The 19,539-nt window shown below is 45.6% G+C and overlaps 1 protein-coding gene across 2 annotated transcripts in view; it reads left to right on the top strand.

The window, feature by feature from the left end:
• The window catches only part of LOC129810775 (E3 ubiquitin-protein ligase UHRF2-like), a 103,091-nt gene extending 83,857 nt beyond the window's left edge, over positions 1–19,234 (top strand). For both annotated transcript variants that reach the window (XM_055861656.1, XM_055861650.1), the window contains exons 4-16: positions 3,341–3,559; positions 4,769–4,878; positions 5,331–5,517; positions 6,031–6,154; positions 8,479–8,586; positions 8,895–8,999; positions 12,877–12,983; positions 13,192–13,354; positions 13,994–14,131; positions 14,488–14,701; positions 14,980–15,131; positions 15,395–15,493; positions 15,824–19,234. In XM_055861656.1, the coding sequence (XP_055717631.1) occupies positions 3,341–3,559; positions 4,769–4,878; positions 5,331–5,517; positions 6,031–6,154; positions 8,479–8,586; positions 8,895–8,999; positions 12,877–12,983; positions 13,192–13,354; positions 13,994–14,131; positions 14,488–14,701; positions 14,980–15,131; positions 15,395–15,493; positions 15,824–15,970 (1,873 nt within the window). In that variant the 3' untranslated portion in view covers positions 15,971–19,234. The remainder of the gene's footprint in view (positions 1–3,340; positions 3,560–4,768; positions 4,879–5,330; positions 5,518–6,030; positions 6,155–8,478; positions 8,587–8,894; positions 9,000–12,876; positions 12,984–13,191; positions 13,355–13,993; positions 14,132–14,487; positions 14,702–14,979; positions 15,132–15,394; positions 15,494–15,823) is intronic.
• Positions 19,235–19,539: the final 305 nt, after the last annotated feature.

The following is a 19,539-nucleotide window of genomic DNA, read 5'->3' as shown; positions in this document are numbered from 1 at the left end:
AATAGGGAGAGATGTATTTGAAATATATATATATGTAACAGTATAACTTTAAACCGTCCCCTCGCCCCGACACGGGCACGAACCAGGGACCTTCTGCACACATCAACAACGGTCGCCCACGAAGCATCGTTACCCATCGCTCCACAAAGGCCAGGGCCCTTGCAGAGCAAGGGGCAACACTACATCTAGGTTTCAGAGCAAGTGACGTAACTGATTGAAACGCTACTAGCGCGTAACCGCTAACTAGCTAGCCATTTCACATCCGTTATACATATATATATACACATATACAGTATAGCCTACACTTGCATAATTTACTCTTTTATTATGGCGATACATACTTGACAAACTCTTTCTATATCTCTAAGCCTGTTGAATCCCAGTTCACAGTGCATATTAAATTTGCTATCTGAGTGCCTGCATGTGTGAAATATCAATTTATCCAAAGAGGTGAACCTGGACCCAGTTTTCCTTGCATGAAAAATATTAGTGACTACCCAAGGAGACCCCAAATACAGGGGTGAGACTCCAAATACAGGGGTGAGACCCCAAATACAGGGGTGAGACCCCAAATACAGGGGTGGAGGTGAACGGCGCTCCCTCACTTTCTTTTCAATTTGAGAATACACTGAGCTGGTAAAAATATTTCTGGAAAATTGAAGTCTGATACATTTTAAATTATATTTAATTACCGCTAAAGTTCCATAAACGATCGAATGACAAACTAAATGAATATGTAGGGTATAGCAGCATATAGGGAAGAAACCACCATTTACCAACCTGTCTCCCCCCCCCCTCTCTCTCTCTCTCTAGTGGTGGTGCAAATTAGGAATAAACTGTAGGCGTGTGCAGAGGCCCGTCGGTCGGAGGCTTGACCACTTTGAACTGCCACAGACAGAACTTCTGAGGTTGACTTGGGGCTCATGTACCACGTACTTGAACTCACCCTACTGTCCGAGTGCTTAACTTACAGTAACATACCACCTATATTGTGTATGCAGAGAAATGTGATCCACCACATGAACCTTGTCATCACACTAACGTGATCTAGGATCCAAATTCTTGTGTCTCTGCCTTGATGTTCATAAAACTCCACGGACCCTTCCAGAACGATATGTTGACCACTTGGTTACGATGAGGTCCTTTCAGCGCCACAATTTTGAAGGGCGCTCAAATCGCTTAAAATAACCCTCATCAAGATCTGTTGCCTAACCCTAATAGTCGTACTCATCTTATTATTATTATTATAAATAGAAGATTATCACTTCTCACAATGGTGCTCATCTCTCTCTCGGAGGACCTGAGCCCTAGGACCATGCCTCAGGACTACCTGGCATGATGACTCCTTGCTGTCCCCAGTCCACCTGGCCGTGCTGCTGCTCCAGTTTCAACTGTTCTGCCTGCGGCTATGGAACCCTGACCTGTTCACCGGACGTGCTACCTGTCCCAGACCTGCTGTTTTCAACTCTCTAGAGACCGCAGGAGCGGTAGAGATACTCTTAATGATCGGCTATGAAAAGCCAACTGACATTTACTCCTGAGGTGCTGACTTGCTGCACCCTCGACAACTACTGTGATTATTATAATTTGACCATGCTGGTCATTTTTGAACATCTTGGCCATGTTCTGTTATAATCTCCACCCGGCACAGCCAGAAGAGGACTGGCCACCCCTCATAGCCTGGTTCCTCTCTAGCTTTCTTCCTAGGTTCTGGCCTTTCTAGGGAGTTTTTCCTAGCCACCGTGCTTCTACACCTACGTTGCTTGCTGTTTGGGGTTTTAGGCTGGGTTTCTGTACAGCACTTTGAGATATCAGCTGATGTAAGAAGGGCTATATAAATACATTTGATTTGATTGAGTCAATTTAAATCAAAGCTGAATGAATGTCTCGCAAGATCACATAATGATTAATAAGTATTTTACATAACAGAATATACTGTAGCATAGTAGGCCTATAATATGTTGCACCAAATCCACCTCAGTCATTTCTTATCTGAAGCTGAATAGTCAACAACAAAAGTCCTGCTCTAAAACTAAACGGCGCATGCTGATAGGCAGGATATGCGCTTTCGTAACAGCTGTCCAGCGATCCCAGTTGATTGGTATTTGTTCTGACGATGGACACAATGAAGCACATTAGATGTGCAGGATCAACAAGATGTTGACGGCTGTAGATTTGTGATTTGTCGCTTGCATATCAATATCGGACTGGGGATTTTTGTAATCAAACATCAACAATTTCCAAAAAATAGTACAAAATACAATAAACGTAAGTTCCTGACGATAGACAAAAGGAAATGCATTGGATGTGCAGAACAACAGTATGTCGATGGCTGTAGATTCCTGAGTTGTCTGTTTAGCAGTGAAATAACTGTGAATTAGCAGGGTGCTAAAGTGTTAAAGAACGTGATCTGCCGCTTGCATGTCAATATCAGGCTGGGAAGGATTTACATTTGCCATCTCCACCTGTCTGCAAGCATGACCAATAGCATAACACCTTACTGATATGTAAATTCAAACAACCAATAGGAATACATATAAACATTGAAATCTGTATTTCTGCAGTGTCCGGTGGAAAGATAACAACCCTGTTTCACTTTAAACAAAATGTGCCTAGAAAAAAGGCTATTAACACCATCTGCTTAAATTCACTCATGAAACAGTAATTCAAGAAGATTTAAATGCATATTCCCATGAAACTTATTGGAGATCAAATGATTGGCTGTTTGGATATTTCACGGGTAAAACGTGAATTATCATTCACAAACGACAGTGATGATGGTCTATTTTGAAATGCGTTATGCCCCTAACTTGGTTTTTGTGTGGGCAAAGGTAGACGTTGCAATTGGAGGATGGATGCATTTTATGCATATTCTATAATGATATTCAATAGGCTACAAATGTGGATTGAAAAATGACGTCATTATATAAAATAAATGTGCTCCCTCGCCTAAAAAAAATAGCACTACTGCACAAATAACATATCTGAAGATTTTTTTGTTGTGATTTTGCTATACAAAAAATTCTATGCAAATGTGTGGTTTGCATCACTTAATGTCAGATATTGCATATACGTTACGAACATTTCAAGTGACTATACTTTGCAAAAAGAAAATAGATTTTTCATAGAAAATGTACTCCGGTATGTTGACATCCTATGAGCATTTTGCATGCATTGAATTAGGCAAGCTTAAGCCAAGCAGTCTTGTCAATTCCCTTTGAGAGTAATTCATTTAGGTTTACATTCTCTGTACATGCTTTACATAATCAATGCATTTTGGGGAAGATGTTATGTTGTTGAGGAGGATGATGATAAAGATAATATTCTTTGCTCTCCCTAGTTACCCTGAGAACGGCGTGGTGGAGATGTGTGGCGGTAACGTGCGGCCGCGTGCTCGGACCCTACTCAGGTGGGACCAGCTCACGGTAGGCCTGGTTGTCATGGTGAACTACAACATAGAGATCCCTGAGGAGAGGGGCTTCTGGTTCGACGCTGAGATTACAGCACTCAATGAGATCTCCAGGACCAACAAGGAGGTCCGCATCAGAATCCTGCTGGGGTAAGAGAGGACATGCTGGGGTCAGAGAGGACATGCTGGGGTCAGAGAGGACATGCTGGGGTCAGAGAGGACATGCTGGGGTCAGAGAGGACATGCTGGGGTCAGAGAGGACATGCTGGGGTCAGAGAGGACATGCTGGGGTCAGAGAGGACATGCTGGGGTCAGAGAGGACATGCTGGGGTCAGAGAGGACATGCTGGGGTCAGAGAGGACATGCTGGGGTCAGAGAGGACATGCTGGGGTCAGAGAGGACATGCTGGGGTCAGAGAGGACATGCTGGGGTCAGAGGGGACATGCTGGGGTCAGAGGGGACATGCTGGGGTCAGAGGGGACATGCTGGGGTCAGAGGGGACATGCTGGGGTCAGAGGGGACATGCTGGGGTCAGAGGGGACATGCTGGGGTCAGAGGGGACATGCTGGGGTCAGAGGGGACATGCTGGGGTCAGAGGGGACATGCTGGGGTCAGAGGGGACATGCTGGGGTCAGAGGGGACATGCTGGGGTCAGAGGGGACATGCTGGGGTCAGAGGGGACATGCTGGGGTCAGAGGACAAAGAGAGGACATGCTGGGGTCAGAGGACAAAGAGAGGACATGCTGGGGTCAGAGGACAAAGAGAGGACATGCTGGGGTCAGAGGACAAAGAGAGGACATGCTGGGTAAGAGAGGACATGCTGGGTAAAAGAGGACATGCTGGGTAAGAGGACAAAGAGAGGACATGCTGGGGTAAGAGAGGACAAAGAGAGGACATGCTGGGTAAGAGAGGACATGCTGGGTAAGAGGACAAAGAGAGGACATGCTGGGTAAGAGAGGACATGCTGGGTAAGAGAGGACATGCTGGGTAAGAGAGGACATGCTGGGGTAAGAGAGGACATGCTGGGGTCAGAGGACAAAGAGAGGACATGCTGGGGTAAGAGAGGACAAAGAGAGGACATGCTGGGGTAAGAGAGGACATGCTGGGGTAAGAGAGGACATGCTGGGGTAACAGAGACCTGTCATGGGACAGTTTCCGTTGGGAAAGTCTGTTTCTCTCTTCTAGGTCAGATGATTATGCCAGTTATGTAACTTAGATATTTCTGCTTACATAAGTTAAGAGGACTTTCTCTATTTCTGTTTGTTAACCTCAAAACATCCTAATAGCCTGGCTGAGTGGGTGTCGAGAACATTCCCTGTGGAGCTCTGATGGACTGATTAACACATTCTCTCTCCCCAGAGGGCCAGGGGACGTCATCCCAGACTGTAAACTGTTGTTTCTGGATGAGATCTATCAGATTGAGAAGACTGGAGCACACTCGCTGTCTGCTGTAGATGGACAGTTCAAACGTAGGCCTCAGCACACTCATACCAATACTACAGTCTACAGCCAATCAGGGCTGAGATGGGGCATACCACGGCCAATTAGGGCTGAGATAGGTCTACCTAGTACGCCAGCAGTTCTAGAAGCGCTGAGGTCAAGGGGGTACTGCAAAGAATTAACTTGAAATTGTTTTCATCAATTAGCTTGAAATTTATACATTTCAAATCCTTCTTATATAGCATTCTGCATGTTCAATTTAAATGGCAAGATTACATGGGTTATTGGCATCAATACATGCATGTGTGTTTGTGGTGCGTGTGGGCTTATGGGTATTTTGTTTTTGTCTTGTGGTTTTGTTTGCCTGTGTGTGTGCCAATTCTTTGCATATGTATTTGTGTGTCTGTGAGTGTGTGCACTCCGCTGTATGTGCTTACATGTGCGTCTGTGTGTGTATGTTTGTGCGCCGGGATGGATCCAGGCAAGAGCGGGCCGGAGTGTAAGCACTGCAAGACGGACCCCGAGTCGGAGTGCAGGTTCTGCTCGTGCTGCGTGTGTGGAGGGAAGCAGGATGCCCATATGCAGCTGCTGTGTGATGAGTGTAACATGGCCTTCCATATATACTGTCTCAACCCACCGCTAGACACCATACCTGACGACGAGGACTGGTGAGCTCTGACCTGGTCCTCCCAGACCACCTGGGGGTGCTATACTCACACAGGATGACCCTATGGGCCCTGGTCAAAAGTAGTGCGCTATGTAGGGAATAGGGTGCCCTTTGGGATGTAGACAAGACCTGTAGATCTGTGCACTGATGGCTGGTGGAGCAAGTATGATGCACGATGTCAGTTGACTATAATGATTGAACATGCATTGTGAGTGTAATAGTCATGCTTACATGTTAGTGCTGACTGAGATATAGATATGCCTTTAGCCATATGAATAAGTTCCACATTCTAGATTTTCTTTTGGGTGCCACAGTCTAGATTTTATTGTAGGTGCCAGATTTCTCTCTCATAGATGTCTCAGTAACACACTGTCTATACAAGAGACACTGACACCAACAGTATACTACCAGTAGTAGTTTCTCTCCTGTCCATCTACATTGACTTCCTGTATTGATCATGCTCTGAGGCAGTAGATCAGTAAGGGAGTTATGGTTCTTGTATTGTGCTCGGCAGGTACTGTCCCACCTGTAAGAACGACACCAGTGAGGTGATTAAGGCCGGGGAGAAGCTGAAGGCCAGTAAGAAGAAAGCCAAGATGCCCTCGGCTCATACAGAGAGCCAGAGGGACTGGGGCAAGGTGAGACACATGGTCTACGACACTAACCCCTGGGCCCATACAGAGAGCCAGAGTGACTGGGGCAAGGTGAGACAGACAGGGTCCTTGACACTAACCCCTGGGCCCATACAGAGAGCCAGAGGGACTGGGGCAAGGTGAGACAGACAGGGTCCTTGACACTAACCCCTGGGCCCATGCAGAGAGCCAGAGTGACTGGGGCAAGGTGAGACCCATGGTCTACGACACTAACCCCTGGGCCCATACAGAGAGCCAGAGGGACTGGGGCAAGGTGAGACAGACAGGGTCCTTGACACTAACCCCTGGGCCCATACAGAGAGCCAGAGTGACTGGGGCAAGGTGAGACCCATGGTCTACGACACTAACCCCTGGGCTCATACAGAGAGCCAGAGGGACTGGGGCAAGGTGAGACACATGGTCTACGACACTAACCCCTGGGCTCATACAGAGAGCCAGAGGGACTGGGGCAAGGTGAGACAGACAGGGTCCTTGACAGTAACCCCTGGGCCCATACAGAGAGCCAGAGGGACTGGGGCAAGGTGAGACAGACAGGGTCCTTGACAGTAATCCCTTGGCCCAAGGTGAGGGACTAAGGTTACATCCCAAATGGCACACTATTCCCTACATAGTGGACTACTTTAAAACTAAGTAGTACAGAGTAGTGCACAATGTAGGGATTAAGTTGCCATTTGGGATGAACCTAATCTTTTCTAATTCCATCTAATTCCAATTCCATTTTTAAATTCAGTCAGTAAGTAAAGTTATTGATTTTCAGTTTCAGCAGAATTGAAATGGAATTGATCCCAACCCTGGGTCAGATCAGGTCTTTGGCATTATCACTATTTGTGGTTATCAAAATTCTAAAGGGGGAACTGGGGAGAGAATTTGGAATTTGAAACAATTCTTTGAATTTGTTCTCTGGCTGTCAAGGACTCCAGCTAAACTATGTGGGGTAACTTAATTTGTTTGACTCATTGCATATTTCAACGGAAGAAAGAGGCGATATCTTGGCCTGGACTGGAGCTCATATTTTAATGCCTCACTCAGAAGGAGGACCTCCTTGGTTCTTTTGGCAGCAGACAGAATGAGTGAGACACACACACACACGGGGTGGCAAACAGAACTGTCATTGTCTAGCACTTTGTTCCGCTAACAGAAGCCGTTGGCCTGTTGAGTCAGTGTTAGCAGAACAAAGTAGATCTCTTGTTCACGGCTTGGTAGCAGAGTTACTGAGTGCTCCTGAAGGAGTCAATTGGCAGCAGGTAGCAGTGACCAAGCTTGGGTATGTTCATTATTCACCAAACCCGAAGAGAACGGACTGAGACAGGGATGGACTACCGGGACTTCCATTAAGAACTACTCATTTTTGTTTTCTGTTGCAAAATGTTTTGCGTCAGTGTGCCCTACTGAACAAAACTGTACTTTGCAATGTCAAACTAAAATAAGTATTATTTCTTATTGGACAAGTCCAGGTTGTGCCTTCCCAGTTTACTCCGTAGTCTTCTGTTTGGTGCCTACTGAACATGACCCAGGCCCACAGTAAGTTCCTCGGCTCTCACTAAGATGTGTGTTATTCTGTGTTGGCTAACTCCCTCTCACACTGCGGCGATGGTAACAATGCCATTTAAAACATTTTGCTACAATGTGTTCTACTGAACGCAACCCAGGCCCAGGTAACACAGACAGTCCCTCGATAAGTTACTCTGACTAAGCCACAGTGTTTGCTGTCTCCCTCTCACGCTGTGAGGCGATGGTAACAATGATATTTAAAATGACTCAGCAGAGTGAACTTCTTTTCCTGGAACCAAAGTAGGGGAAAATAGCTAACCCCATTGTTTCCCAGAAATACACCATGGATGCGTACCAAACGGGACCCTGTTCCCTATGTAGTGCACTACTTTTGATCAGGGCCCATAAGGGTCTGGTCAAAAGCAGTGCACTATATAGGGAATTTAGTGCCATTTGGAAGGCATAGCATGCTAATTGAAAACAGACTATTCTGTACATTAGTATGTATTTATGTGCTAAACAAGGTGTTGTTGGGGGGGGGGGGGGGGGGGGGTACTCATGGTTTGGGAATGTTATGAGAGAGAAACACTGAGGAATGAATCCAACACTTTAATAAAATAAACATTTCCAGCCTGGATAATGGATTCTTGTTATACATACAATGCTATTCAGGTCTGATTAGGCTATATGGTAGCTAAAGCTTGTACTAGGAAGTCCTTGGTTTATGTAATGTGTGTGTGTGGTCCAACGTGTGAATACATGCTAGCTAAAGCATGCATGATTAAGTTCTTCCCCTGAATGCCATGTTGATGTTACAGGGTATGGCCTGTGTGGGGCGCACTAAGGAATGTACCATCGTCCCCTCCAACCATTACGGGCCCGTACCTGGGGTTCCCGTGGGAACGACATGGAAGTTCCGCGTTCAGGTGAGCCAATGGTAATGAGGTTTGGTACCATGTGACCATACAGTGTCAGGAACTCGGAGAGAAAATGTAATATTTTCTAATCATGAAGATGTTGACTCTGGAAAAGATACTTATTTTCAGTTAACTTTAGAGGTTCATAGTTATCTAATATTATGACACTAAAGATTTGTTTACATAGCCAGAATCACATCTATCACAACATCGCCCCCACCCCCCCTCTCTCTCCCCCCCCCCCCCCCATATCACCCATCCTGACTCTCCCCCACTCCTGTTCACTCCCTCTATCTTCTCCCTTCCTTTGTTCCAAGGTGAGCGAGGCGGGAGTGCACAGGCCCCACGTGGGAGGTATCCACGGCCGCAGTAATGATGGCTCCTATTCGCTGGTGCTGGCTGGGGGCTTCGAAGATGAAGTGGTGGGTGTCTTTCTTTTTCTTTTTTTTTAATGTCTGTCGTTGTTTGAGCTAAGCAATCTAGGAGCGTGGGAGTGTAGGAGAAAAAACAGGTGGAGAGAGAGATCTCGTTCTGTCTCCCTGTTTTCCCTCCTCTGTCTGGCAGACCCTCTGATGTCCCATGCTGTTTGCTCTGGCCCTTTTAGCCTGGTAGACACTGGGGGAGGATGGTAGTCTACCCATCCATCTGGTTGTCACACCGCTGTCTCTCTTTCTCCACTCCTTCTCTCCCTCTAACGCGTTTGACTTTCTTAAAGGATGGTCACTGTACAGCACATATGTCAGAGTCAAGGCCCGCGGGCCACATCCGGCCCGCGAGAAGGTTTTTTACGGCCCCTGGGATGATCTTGATTTATTATTAGAACCGGCCCGCAGACCGCAGCAAGCCGGCAGCCCGCAGATCTTTTACACGCACCAATACTACATTTCCCACAATGCAACGGTGACGCACCGAGCAGTAGGCTGCTTCATTTCAATATTTATTGGCACAGCAGTCGTCAGCATCACAGTAAAATTAACTTTCAGATACCCATCAAAAATGGCAAAACGGAAGGTGGACACTGAGAACCGGGGGTTTCAAACAAGGTGGGAGTCGGAGTATATGTTCACGGAGGTAGCTGGAAAACCTGTGTGTCTTCTGTGTGGAGAAAGTGTGGCGGTACTGAAAGAGTATAATCTGAGACGACATTATGAAACGAAACACGCGGACAAAAACAAGAATATGGACATGGAACAAAGGCTACAAAAGGCAGAGGAATTAAAACGAGGCCTCAAATCTCGACAGGCTCTGTTCAAAAAAGCCAAATCACAAGGCCAGGCTGCTGTCAAGGCCAGTTTTATTTTGGCAGAAGAGATCGCTAAATCAGCCCGGCCATTTACGGAGGGGGATTTCATCAAAAACTGCATGATTAAAGTTTGTGACGAAGTTTGCCCAGAAAAAAGGCAACTCTTTTTAAATGTGAGTCTGAGCAGAAACACCATTGCCGAGAGAGTAGACCAGTTGTCCATCAATCTAAAAGAGCAGCTTGTGAAAAAGGGAAAAGATTTCATTGCATATTCCTTGGCTGTGGATGAGAGCACCCACATTTCTGACATTGCCCAGTTGTCAATTTTCATCCGCGGAGTGGACTCCAGCCTAAGCGTGACAGAGGAGTTTTTGGCTTTACGTCCTATGCATGGCACAACTACGGGGCATGATTTGTATGAAGAGGTGTCAAGATGTGTAAATGAGATGGAGCTGCCTTGGGAAAAACTCGTGGGTTTGACAACCGACGGAGCACCTGCGATGTGTGGACACAGGAGCGGACTGGTGGCGAAGATACGGGAAAAGATGCAAGAGGAAAACGCGACAGGTGAGCTGACAGCTTATCATTGTATCATACACCAGGAAGCGTTGTGCGGTAAAGCCTTGAAAATGGAGCATGTAATGAGCATCATCACGCGCACAGTTAACTTTATCAGAGCCAAAGGTTTGAATCACCGCCAGTTCAAGGCATTTCTGACGGAGTTAGAAACGGAGCATGGTGATTTGCCTTATCACACAGAGGTGCGATGGCTAAGCCAGGGAAAGGTGCTTCAAAGATGTTTCGAGCTTCGTGAGGAGATTTGTCTGTTCTTGGACAGCAAAGGGAAAGACACAACACAACTCCGAGACGAAATGTTTCTGTGTGAAATGGCTTTTCTGTGTGACATTACGAGTCATCTGAATGCAATGAACTTGCAGCTGCAGGGTCGGGATCATGTCATCTCTGATATGTACAGTACAGTGAAGGCATTTAAAACCAAACTGACTCTGTGGGAGACGCAGATGCGGAAAGAAAATTTGAGCCACTTTCCCAGCTGCCAGACCATGAAAGAGAAGCTCTCTACCAGTGCGTTCCCGAGCGCACAGTTGGCTGATAAAATAGGTATGCTTGCCGCTGACTTTCGACGCCGATTTGCTGACTTTGAAGCACAAAAAAGCAGGTTGGAACTGCTCGGTAACCCATTTGCTGTTGACGTGGAAAGCTCACCACCAAACCTCCAAATGGAGTTGATTGACCTCCAATGCAATGATGCACTGAGGGCAAAATATGCGGCAGTGGGTGCTGCGGAGTTCGCCCGTTTCCTCCCCGACACAATGCCCCAGCTGCGCATCCAGGCTGCTCAAACGTTGTCTATGTTTGGCAGCACATACCTGTGTGAACAACTGTTTTCTTTGATGAACCTGAACAAAACATCACACAGAAGTCGACTTACTGCTGAACACCTCCACTCAATTCTGAGGATTTCCTCAGCTCAGAGCCTTACCCCGAACATTGATGAACTTGTGGAAAAGATGGGACACCACCAAGTATCACCCTCAACCTCAAACAAGTGAACATTACTGTGCAATCACATATTTAGAGTTTTTACTCAGTTCAAGTTTAAAAGTTAAAGTTTAATATTTGTTTTCACTGCATGTTACTTCTCCTTAAACAAAGTGTTGTTTTTGATTAATAGATTTTTGCACTTTATTTTATTGTATTTCAATCCAATTATATTTTAAAAATATTTCAGTTGAGTGGATGATAGAAAATTGCTATTATTGTTTTTTTCTTTGAAGTAAATTTAGCCCACTTTTGCTAAAATAGAAAATATAGGCTACTGATGGTGCCTTGAATACCGGTTTCTTTCATTTAATGTTCATGTTATGGGGATTTTTATATAAAGGAAATTTGTCTTTTGTGTCTGTTGAAAATTAAAGATTACTGACAGAGCCATAAGAAAATATTGCTTTATTTATCTGATCATATTGGAATATATTTGTTAGGTTTTCAGTAGGTTCAATTAGGTTCACTAGACTATATGCGTCATTTAAAATTTTTTCAATGAACATTCGAACAGTCCGGCCCTCGGCTTGTAGCAAATTTTTTTATTTGGCCCTCCGTCCATTTGACTTTGACACCCCTGCTGTACAGCATAGCTCTGGAGAATGCATTAACAGCACTATGATGAATGTTTTCACATTAGCTAGGTTTCCATCCAATTGGTGACAGATTTTCATATGAATATTCTAAAATCAGTGAGTAATGACGTAGTGCACACATTTACTTTTTCGCTCAAGTTTTCATGTACCAAATAAAAGTCGAAAGTTCAATGTGTTTCCATCACATTTTCAACTCTACCAATAGTTTGTCACAAAAACGGTTGCGCTAAATAGCAAATGTGCCTACTCTGGTCTTGGCACTCTATAGCCAACAGCTTGCAGGTACAGTGTGGGTAGACAGTTTGGGTAAACTAGTCTATGTGAGATTATTAGAGCGAGAATATTTTTATTTGTCAAAGACAGTCAAGCGTCGATTATCATGTCATCAGAATAGGAGCATCCAGATCACCACCGTTGACTTTCACCACCCGGTGAAGTTCATCATAGGTTATTTCATCTGTGGCCTATTCAACCGCATGGTTTCACAAGTCTCAGTGGGAGGACCATACACCATGTCATCACGTTACAACGATATGATGGTCATTATATAACAATTTGCACCTAAAGGCGTTTTCACCGCCAATTCTCGCAATTCATTTTAGACACAAATATCCTACCAAGTCATATATAAAATTTTACCAAAACTTCCTGTTTCCATCAGAGCTGTCATGATATGACTTTACTTGCATGGAAACATGGTTTATGATTTGTTTGGAGGATGGATTTAGCTATTTTTATTTTTATGTTGATTTAGCTGTGCGCTTTGGGCTGTCATATAAGAGATTTCCACTTACTCAGCAAAAAAATACAAGGATCGGCTAGTATGTGCAAAGACAGTATTTTTAAGAGGTGTGTGTCTCTTTTTAACCCTATGACCTCTACGTTACCCCTCAGGACAGGGGAGATGAGTTCACCTACACAGGCAGCGGGGGTCGCGACCTTTCAGGGAACAAGCGCATCGGGGAGCATTCCTTTGACCAGACCCTGACCCACTACAACAGGTACAGTAAACAAAGTACTGTACCACCTGGCCTGTTTCTCTCCCTGACGTTTCAAATAGATACCTTTTTTCACTATCAGACCTTTTTTTTGGTCGTCCCACATCAAAAACATCAACACACAATTATAACACAGATCAATTATTTAACTGGTTTCAGGAACATCCACTAGTTCTAGTTATCACGTGACCTTTAACCCTTGACCTCTCAGGGCCCTGGCGCTGAACTGTGACGCCCCCATCAACGACAAGGACGGGGCGGAATCCAGGAATTGGCGTGCGGGGAAGCCGGTGAGGGTGGTGCGGAGCTCCAAGGGTCGACGCATCAGCAAGTACGCTCCGGAGGAGGGCAACCGATACGATGGCATCTACAAGGTACACTCGCTTTTATTTTAATTTAATCTTTAACTAGGCAAGTCCGTTAAGAACATATTTTTATTTACAATGACGGACTACCCCGGCCAAAACCTAACCCGGACGACGCTGGGCCAATTGTGCGCTGCACTATGGGACTCCCAATCATAGCTAGGGCACTAACATCCCCCTCTCAGGAACATGGACTGGATATCAGGTCCTGTTGGACCCTTTATGTATGTAAGTAGTCTCTCTTAGTCCCTTGTGAAAAATAAAAAATTAATTACAAATGTAATACAAACCGAGTGAAAATAAATGAGGTGCAGATATCAGAGGGGTTGATCCTCATTAGGAGTCATGCCTTTTGAGCACCATGTTGATTTCCCCAGATAGACCAGACCAGCACGGTAATCACAACCCATGTGGTTTCAGGGATGTTGCTTCTCAAACAAGACAAGATGAGGAAATACATGTTATTTTTGAGAAGAATCCCTGATGACCAAATTGTTTGTGCTGTTCCTGTCTCACCAGGAATCTCCAGTTAGTTAAACAGCATCAATGGGGCACTACGTACCCATACAATTATAATTGCTAGAACGGCCATTCACGTTGTAGTCTGTTCTGTGGATGGTCAGTCATTCTATTTCTAATGTGTCTCAGGTGGTGAAGTACTGGCCAGAGAAAGGGAAGTGTGGTTTCCTGGTGTGGAGGTACTTGCTGCGAAGGGATGACCTGGAGCCTGCTCCCTGGACACCTGAGGGGCTGGCGCGCATCCAGACACTGGGTCTGGCTGTGCAGGTGAGGGGTTTACGGCACTGTTTTCTAGGACATTATAACCGTATGAGAGGACGGGAGTTTGCTTATGACTGCTCTTGTCTCTTATGTCTTAATTTCTCAATTGAATGTAAAACTGAGCAGCCTCTCCATTGTGTGTAGTTTTGTGTCCTTTGTTTAAAGTTGATATTTTTGTCTGTCTGACTGTTTTCGTGTGCGTTTTAATACAGTATCCTCTTGCCTATCATTGTGCATTATGAGTTAGTTATAATGCATTGTAATACTTACCGATGTTTTCATTTTCCTGTCTCTGTGCCTCGACTCTACAGTATCCCCCTGGTCGCCATTTTGTTTTCATCGGTCTCTCTTTGTCTCTACAGTATCCTCCAGGCTACGTGGAGGCCATGGCCAACAAGACCAAGAAGGAGGCTAATGCTCGTCCAGGGTCCACCAGGAGCAAGAAGCACCCTGGTCGGGGCCGGCCGCGGCTACAATCTCTGAAGAAAGTGAAGGAGGAGGAGGATGAAGAGGAGGAGGAAGAGAAGCCCATGGAGGGTACAGACCAGTCACAGAGTAACGGCAGTCAGGAGACAGGTACCTGTTGAGACACCGCCAGGGATATAGGCCAGAGACAGAAGAGAGATGTTTTTTTTTACCTTTGTGTGTACAGTTTATATCTGGTGCACTGCTATGTATGCTTGGGTGGAATTGTCGCTAGGGAAAGGGGGGACATTTCCAATAGATATAGAACTAGATATGCCAAGGCATTTCAGGGGTGTTTTAAAGGTGTCAAATAAAATGTTACCCATATTTGAATAGAAACGATGTGTCCATGCATCCGTAAACAATGTGTGTTGGTATGCGTCTCTCAGAGGTGTGTAAGGAATCGACGGAGCCCCGAGCCAAGCGTCAGAAGATGGAGGAGTCGTTCCAGCTGACAGAGCAGCAGCAAAGCCTCATAAAGGAAGACCAGCCCAACAGAAAGAACTGGGACGAGGCCATGGGACACCTCAAGGAGGGGCCGGTACGTAAAGGTCACAATGCGAAATGCCATGACGCAACAAGGCACAGTACAGCAGACGCCATGGCAACAGCACAAAAAGCATCTAAACGAACACAACAGCAGCTCACAACTCCGTCCCATTAATTAATTGTATACGACCAATATTAGCGACACACAGTTCTGATTTAAAGACTAATATTACTGGAAAAACTATGATGATGGATGTAAAGCTGCGGTTTCCATGGTGATGTCTGTACCTGTACTTCCTGTCTCTGTGTCTTTAGAACTTCCTGAGGAAGGTGGAACAGACGTTTATGTGTGTCTGCTGCCAGGAGCTGGTCTACCAGCCCATCACCACAGTCTGTACACACAACGTGTGCAAGGTTGGTGTCCACAAACTGTGTGTGTGTGTGTGTGTGTGTGTGTGTGTGTGTGTGTGTGTGTGTGTGTGTGTGTGTGTGTGTGTGTGTGTGTGTGTGTGTGTGTGTGTGTGTGTGTGTGTGTGTGTGTGTGTGTCGGGTTCAAGGTTTCAACTGAATCTGCTGTTTTAAATGTAGTGATTATTGTCCGATTGTCGTTTTATGATTTCATACACATGAAGGTAAAGGTGTAGAATTCGAAATGACCATATGGCACTGTACAGTTAAGGAGTTGTCGTTGTTTGACTTCTGACTGACCTGTGGCATTCTCGGTCTGTTCCTGGTCTACCCCAGACCTGTCTCCAGCGGTCGTTCCGTGCTGAGGTGTATACCTGCCCTGCCTGTCGCCACGACCTGGGGAAGGATTACGTCATGGTCCTAAACAAGACTCTACAGCTGCTGCTGGACCAGTTCTTTCCTGGCTATAGCAAGGGCCGATGAGGACAAGACACCTGCACTTACCCAAACAGTTACACACAGACCCATGATGCATACAAACAAACATAGGCATACACAGTTATTCATACATTGGTACATAGTATACACACACCCTCCATCTCCTAGGCAGCAGGGACTGACCCCACCTGTTGGACTTGGACTGTCCCCATTTATGTCACCAGCCTGAAGTCATCCAAGCCCCAGGAGAGCCTGGAGCACCATGCCCCTACACCCCCAATGGGTTCTCATCCTTGGGTACCAACACCCCCCTCCCCACCCCCCCCCCCCCCCCCCCTCCAATGAGTTCCCTCCCTAGCCTTCCACGTCCACAGAACTCATCAGTTCATCGCCATCTACCTGTCCATGTGAGGAACAGCCAGAGAGGATGCTAATGCTAACCATAGCCATGTAGAGAATATGTCTCTGATGCTAACGCTACTTAGCCTCCAATGGGAGGGTGCCTGAGGTCAGCAGCACCTACAGGGGTCAGGGATTACCACCTAGGAGAGAGGGTTGATGGGAAATGTAGTGTACAATGTGAAAGGTTATTTCTTTATTACTGGTCCATTTGAACTTTAGACACAAATGGCTTCATTCTTTTAAAGGCCCTGTGCAGTCAAAACTAGATTTTCTTGTTTTATATATATTTCCACACTGAGGTTGTAATAATACTGTGAAATTGTGAAATTTATGATAATGCCCTTTTAATTTAAGAGCTGTTTGAAAAGACTGCCTGAAATTTCAGCCTGTTTTGGTGGAATGGAGTTTGGCTTTCCGTGGTGACATCACAATGTGGTAAATTAGTTAATATACCAATAAGAAAGAGTTCCAAACCTCTCTGCCAATAACAGCAAATGCTTTGTTTTCTCTTCTGCACTCAAACCACTCCCAGACAGTCCTAGCAAAGTTCTTGCTTGAGTAATTGCTATTTCTCAAGCAAGCTATATAAGGAGCTATTTTTGATCGTTTTTATTGAAAACGATCACAGTAAGGTACTTTGTTGTAGCCTTGTACGAACCACCCTGGTCTCGCGAGTTCACATTGTTTCCCTACACGGATATCCAGGATGGTTTGTACGAGGCTAGCTTAATTGTTTCCTAGAAATGATTTGAATATTGAGATAAAAACTGGCTGCATTGGACCTTTAAAGATGTGTGCCTGTTCCTCCCTTCCTCCTCTGTTCCTCCCTTCCTCCTCTGTTCCTCCCTTTCTCCTCTGTTCCTCCCTTTCGCCTCTGTTCCTTGTCTGTCTGTTCCTCCCTTTCTCCTCTGTTCCTTGTCTGTCTGTTCCTCCCTTCCTCCTCTGTTCCTCCCTTTCTCCTCTGTTCCTTGTCTGTCTGTTCCTCCCTTTCTCCTCTGTTCCTTGTCTGTCTGTTCCTCCCTTTCTCCTCTGTTCCTCCCTTTCTCCTCTGTTCCTCCCTTTCTCCTCTGTTCCTCCCTTTCTCCTCTGTTCCTCCCTTTCTCCTCTGTTCCTCCCTTTCTCCTCTGTTCCTCCCTTTCTCCTCTGTTCCTCCCTTTCTCCTCTGTTCCTCCCTTTCTCCTCTGTTCCTTGTCTGTCTGTTCCTCCCTTTCTCCTCTGTTCCTCCCTTTCTCCTCTGTTCCTTGTCTGTCTGTTCCTCCCTTTCTCCTCTGTTCCTTGTCTGCCTGTTCCTCCTCTGTTCCTTGTCTGTCTGTTCCTCCCTTCCTCCTCTGTTCCTCCCTTTCTCCTCTGTTCCTTGTCTGTCTGTTCCTCCCTTTCTCCTCTGTTCCTTGTCTGCCTGTTCCTCCTCGGTTCCTTGTCTGCCTGTTCCTCCCTTTCTCCTCTGTTCCTTGTCTGTCTGTTCCTCCCTTTCTCCTCTGTTCCTTGTCTGCCTGTTCCTCCCTTCCTCCTCTGTTCCTCCCTTTCTCCTCTGTTCCTCCCTTTCTCCTCTGTTCCTTGTCTGTCTGTTCCTCCCTTTCTCCTCTGTTCCTTGTCTGTCTGTTCCTCCCTTCCTCCTCTGTTCCTCCCTTTCTCCTCTGTTCCTTGTCTGTCTGTTCCTCCCTTTCTCCTCTGTTCCTTGTCTGTCTGTTCCTCCCTTTCTCCTCTGTTCCTCCCTTTCTCCTCTGTTCCTCCCTTTCTCCTCTGTTCCTCCCTTTCTCCTCTGTTCCTCCCTTTCTCCTCTGTTCCTCCCTTTCTCCTCTGTTCCTTGTCTGTCTGTTCCTCCCTTTCTCCTCTGTTCCTCCCTTTCTCCTCTGTTCCTTGTCTGTCTGTTCCTCCCTTTCTCCTCTGTTCCTTGTCTGCCTGTTCCTCCTCTGTTCCTTGTCTGTCTGTTCCTCCCTTCCTCTTCTGTTCCTCCCTTTCTCCTCTGTTCCTTGTCTGTCTGTTCCTCCCTTTCTCCTCTGTTCCTTGTCTGCCTGTTCCTCCTCGGTTCCTTGTCTGCCTGTTCCTCCCTTTCTCCTCTGTTCCTTGTCTGTCTGTTCCTCCCTTTCTCCTCTGTTCCTTGTCTGTCTGTTCCTCCCTTTCTCCTCTGTTCCTTGTCTGTCTGTTCTTGTGGTGATGTTCTTTTTCTTTCAAATATTTCAGGATTTTTTAAAGACATGCAAATGCAAAATGTTTTAAATAATGCTATGGTCTCTAAAGCAGCAAACTGTGATGTTTATTACTTCCTTCCTACCTACTGCTCGAAGTGCTTATATACAAAACAGAAATGTTCTTCTGCATTGACTGGCAAGCTAATTGTGTCCTTCTCCTTTGAGCTTCTCTTCGTCCCCCCCTGTCCCTAGGGTTGCAAGATTCCGGTAACTTTCCAAAATTCCCAGGTTTTCCAGGAATTCTGGTTGAAAGATTCACGGAATCAGGGGGGAGTAAGCAGCAAATCCAGGACTCCTTCAACAGGGATTTCAGGAAAACATTTGAGAATGTTTTTCAACCCTACCTGCCCCCCAGTCTTGTACCGTACCGACCCCTACCGTGGACTACAGTACTAACAGTTCTTTAGACGTCAAGTGGATGCTTCGCTTCAGCATTAATGTTCTGTTTTTATTGTACTTGTTAAAAAGAAAATATGTTGAAAAGAAAAAAAGTGATGTCTATCATTTCCTATACTACTATAACGTATGCCATTTTTCTATAATTTTAGTTGCCTATTCTATTTTAATCTGTAGTTATTTTTGTGGCAACCTTTACCTACTGCTGTGTCAGTCTGAATGGAGAGTTTCATTTCTTCATATTGTGATCTGAAATTTTATACATGGTATAATAATACTTGATATGTACCTAATTAAATATTTTGATTCCAGAAAGCAACAACTTGCCTGTTTTGTTTCCTTCACATTAGAGGAGGATAGTGGACTTAGCCTGGTCCCAGTTCTGTTTTGTGCTGTAGATCTGTGCAACTCCAGTCCTCCAGTAACCCCAACAGCACAGGTTGTAGCCCCGGACAAGCACACCTGATTCAACTGATCAACTAATCATCAAGCCCTCAATGAGTTGAATCAGGTGAGTTTGTCTGGGGCTACTACAATAATGTCTTCTGTTGGGTGTCTTGGAGGACTGGAGTTGGGGAAACACTGGTGTAGACAATGATCATAGGAGTTGGCTAGGAGGTACAAACA

The sequence above is a fragment of the Salvelinus fontinalis genome, chromosome 2 (genome assembly GCF_029448725.1).
Source record: "Salvelinus fontinalis isolate EN_2023a chromosome 2, ASM2944872v1, whole genome shotgun sequence".
Classification (NCBI taxonomy): Eukaryota; Metazoa; Chordata; class Actinopteri; order Salmoniformes; family Salmonidae; genus Salvelinus; species Salvelinus fontinalis.
This window is presented reverse-complemented; position numbering and strand designations above follow the sequence as displayed.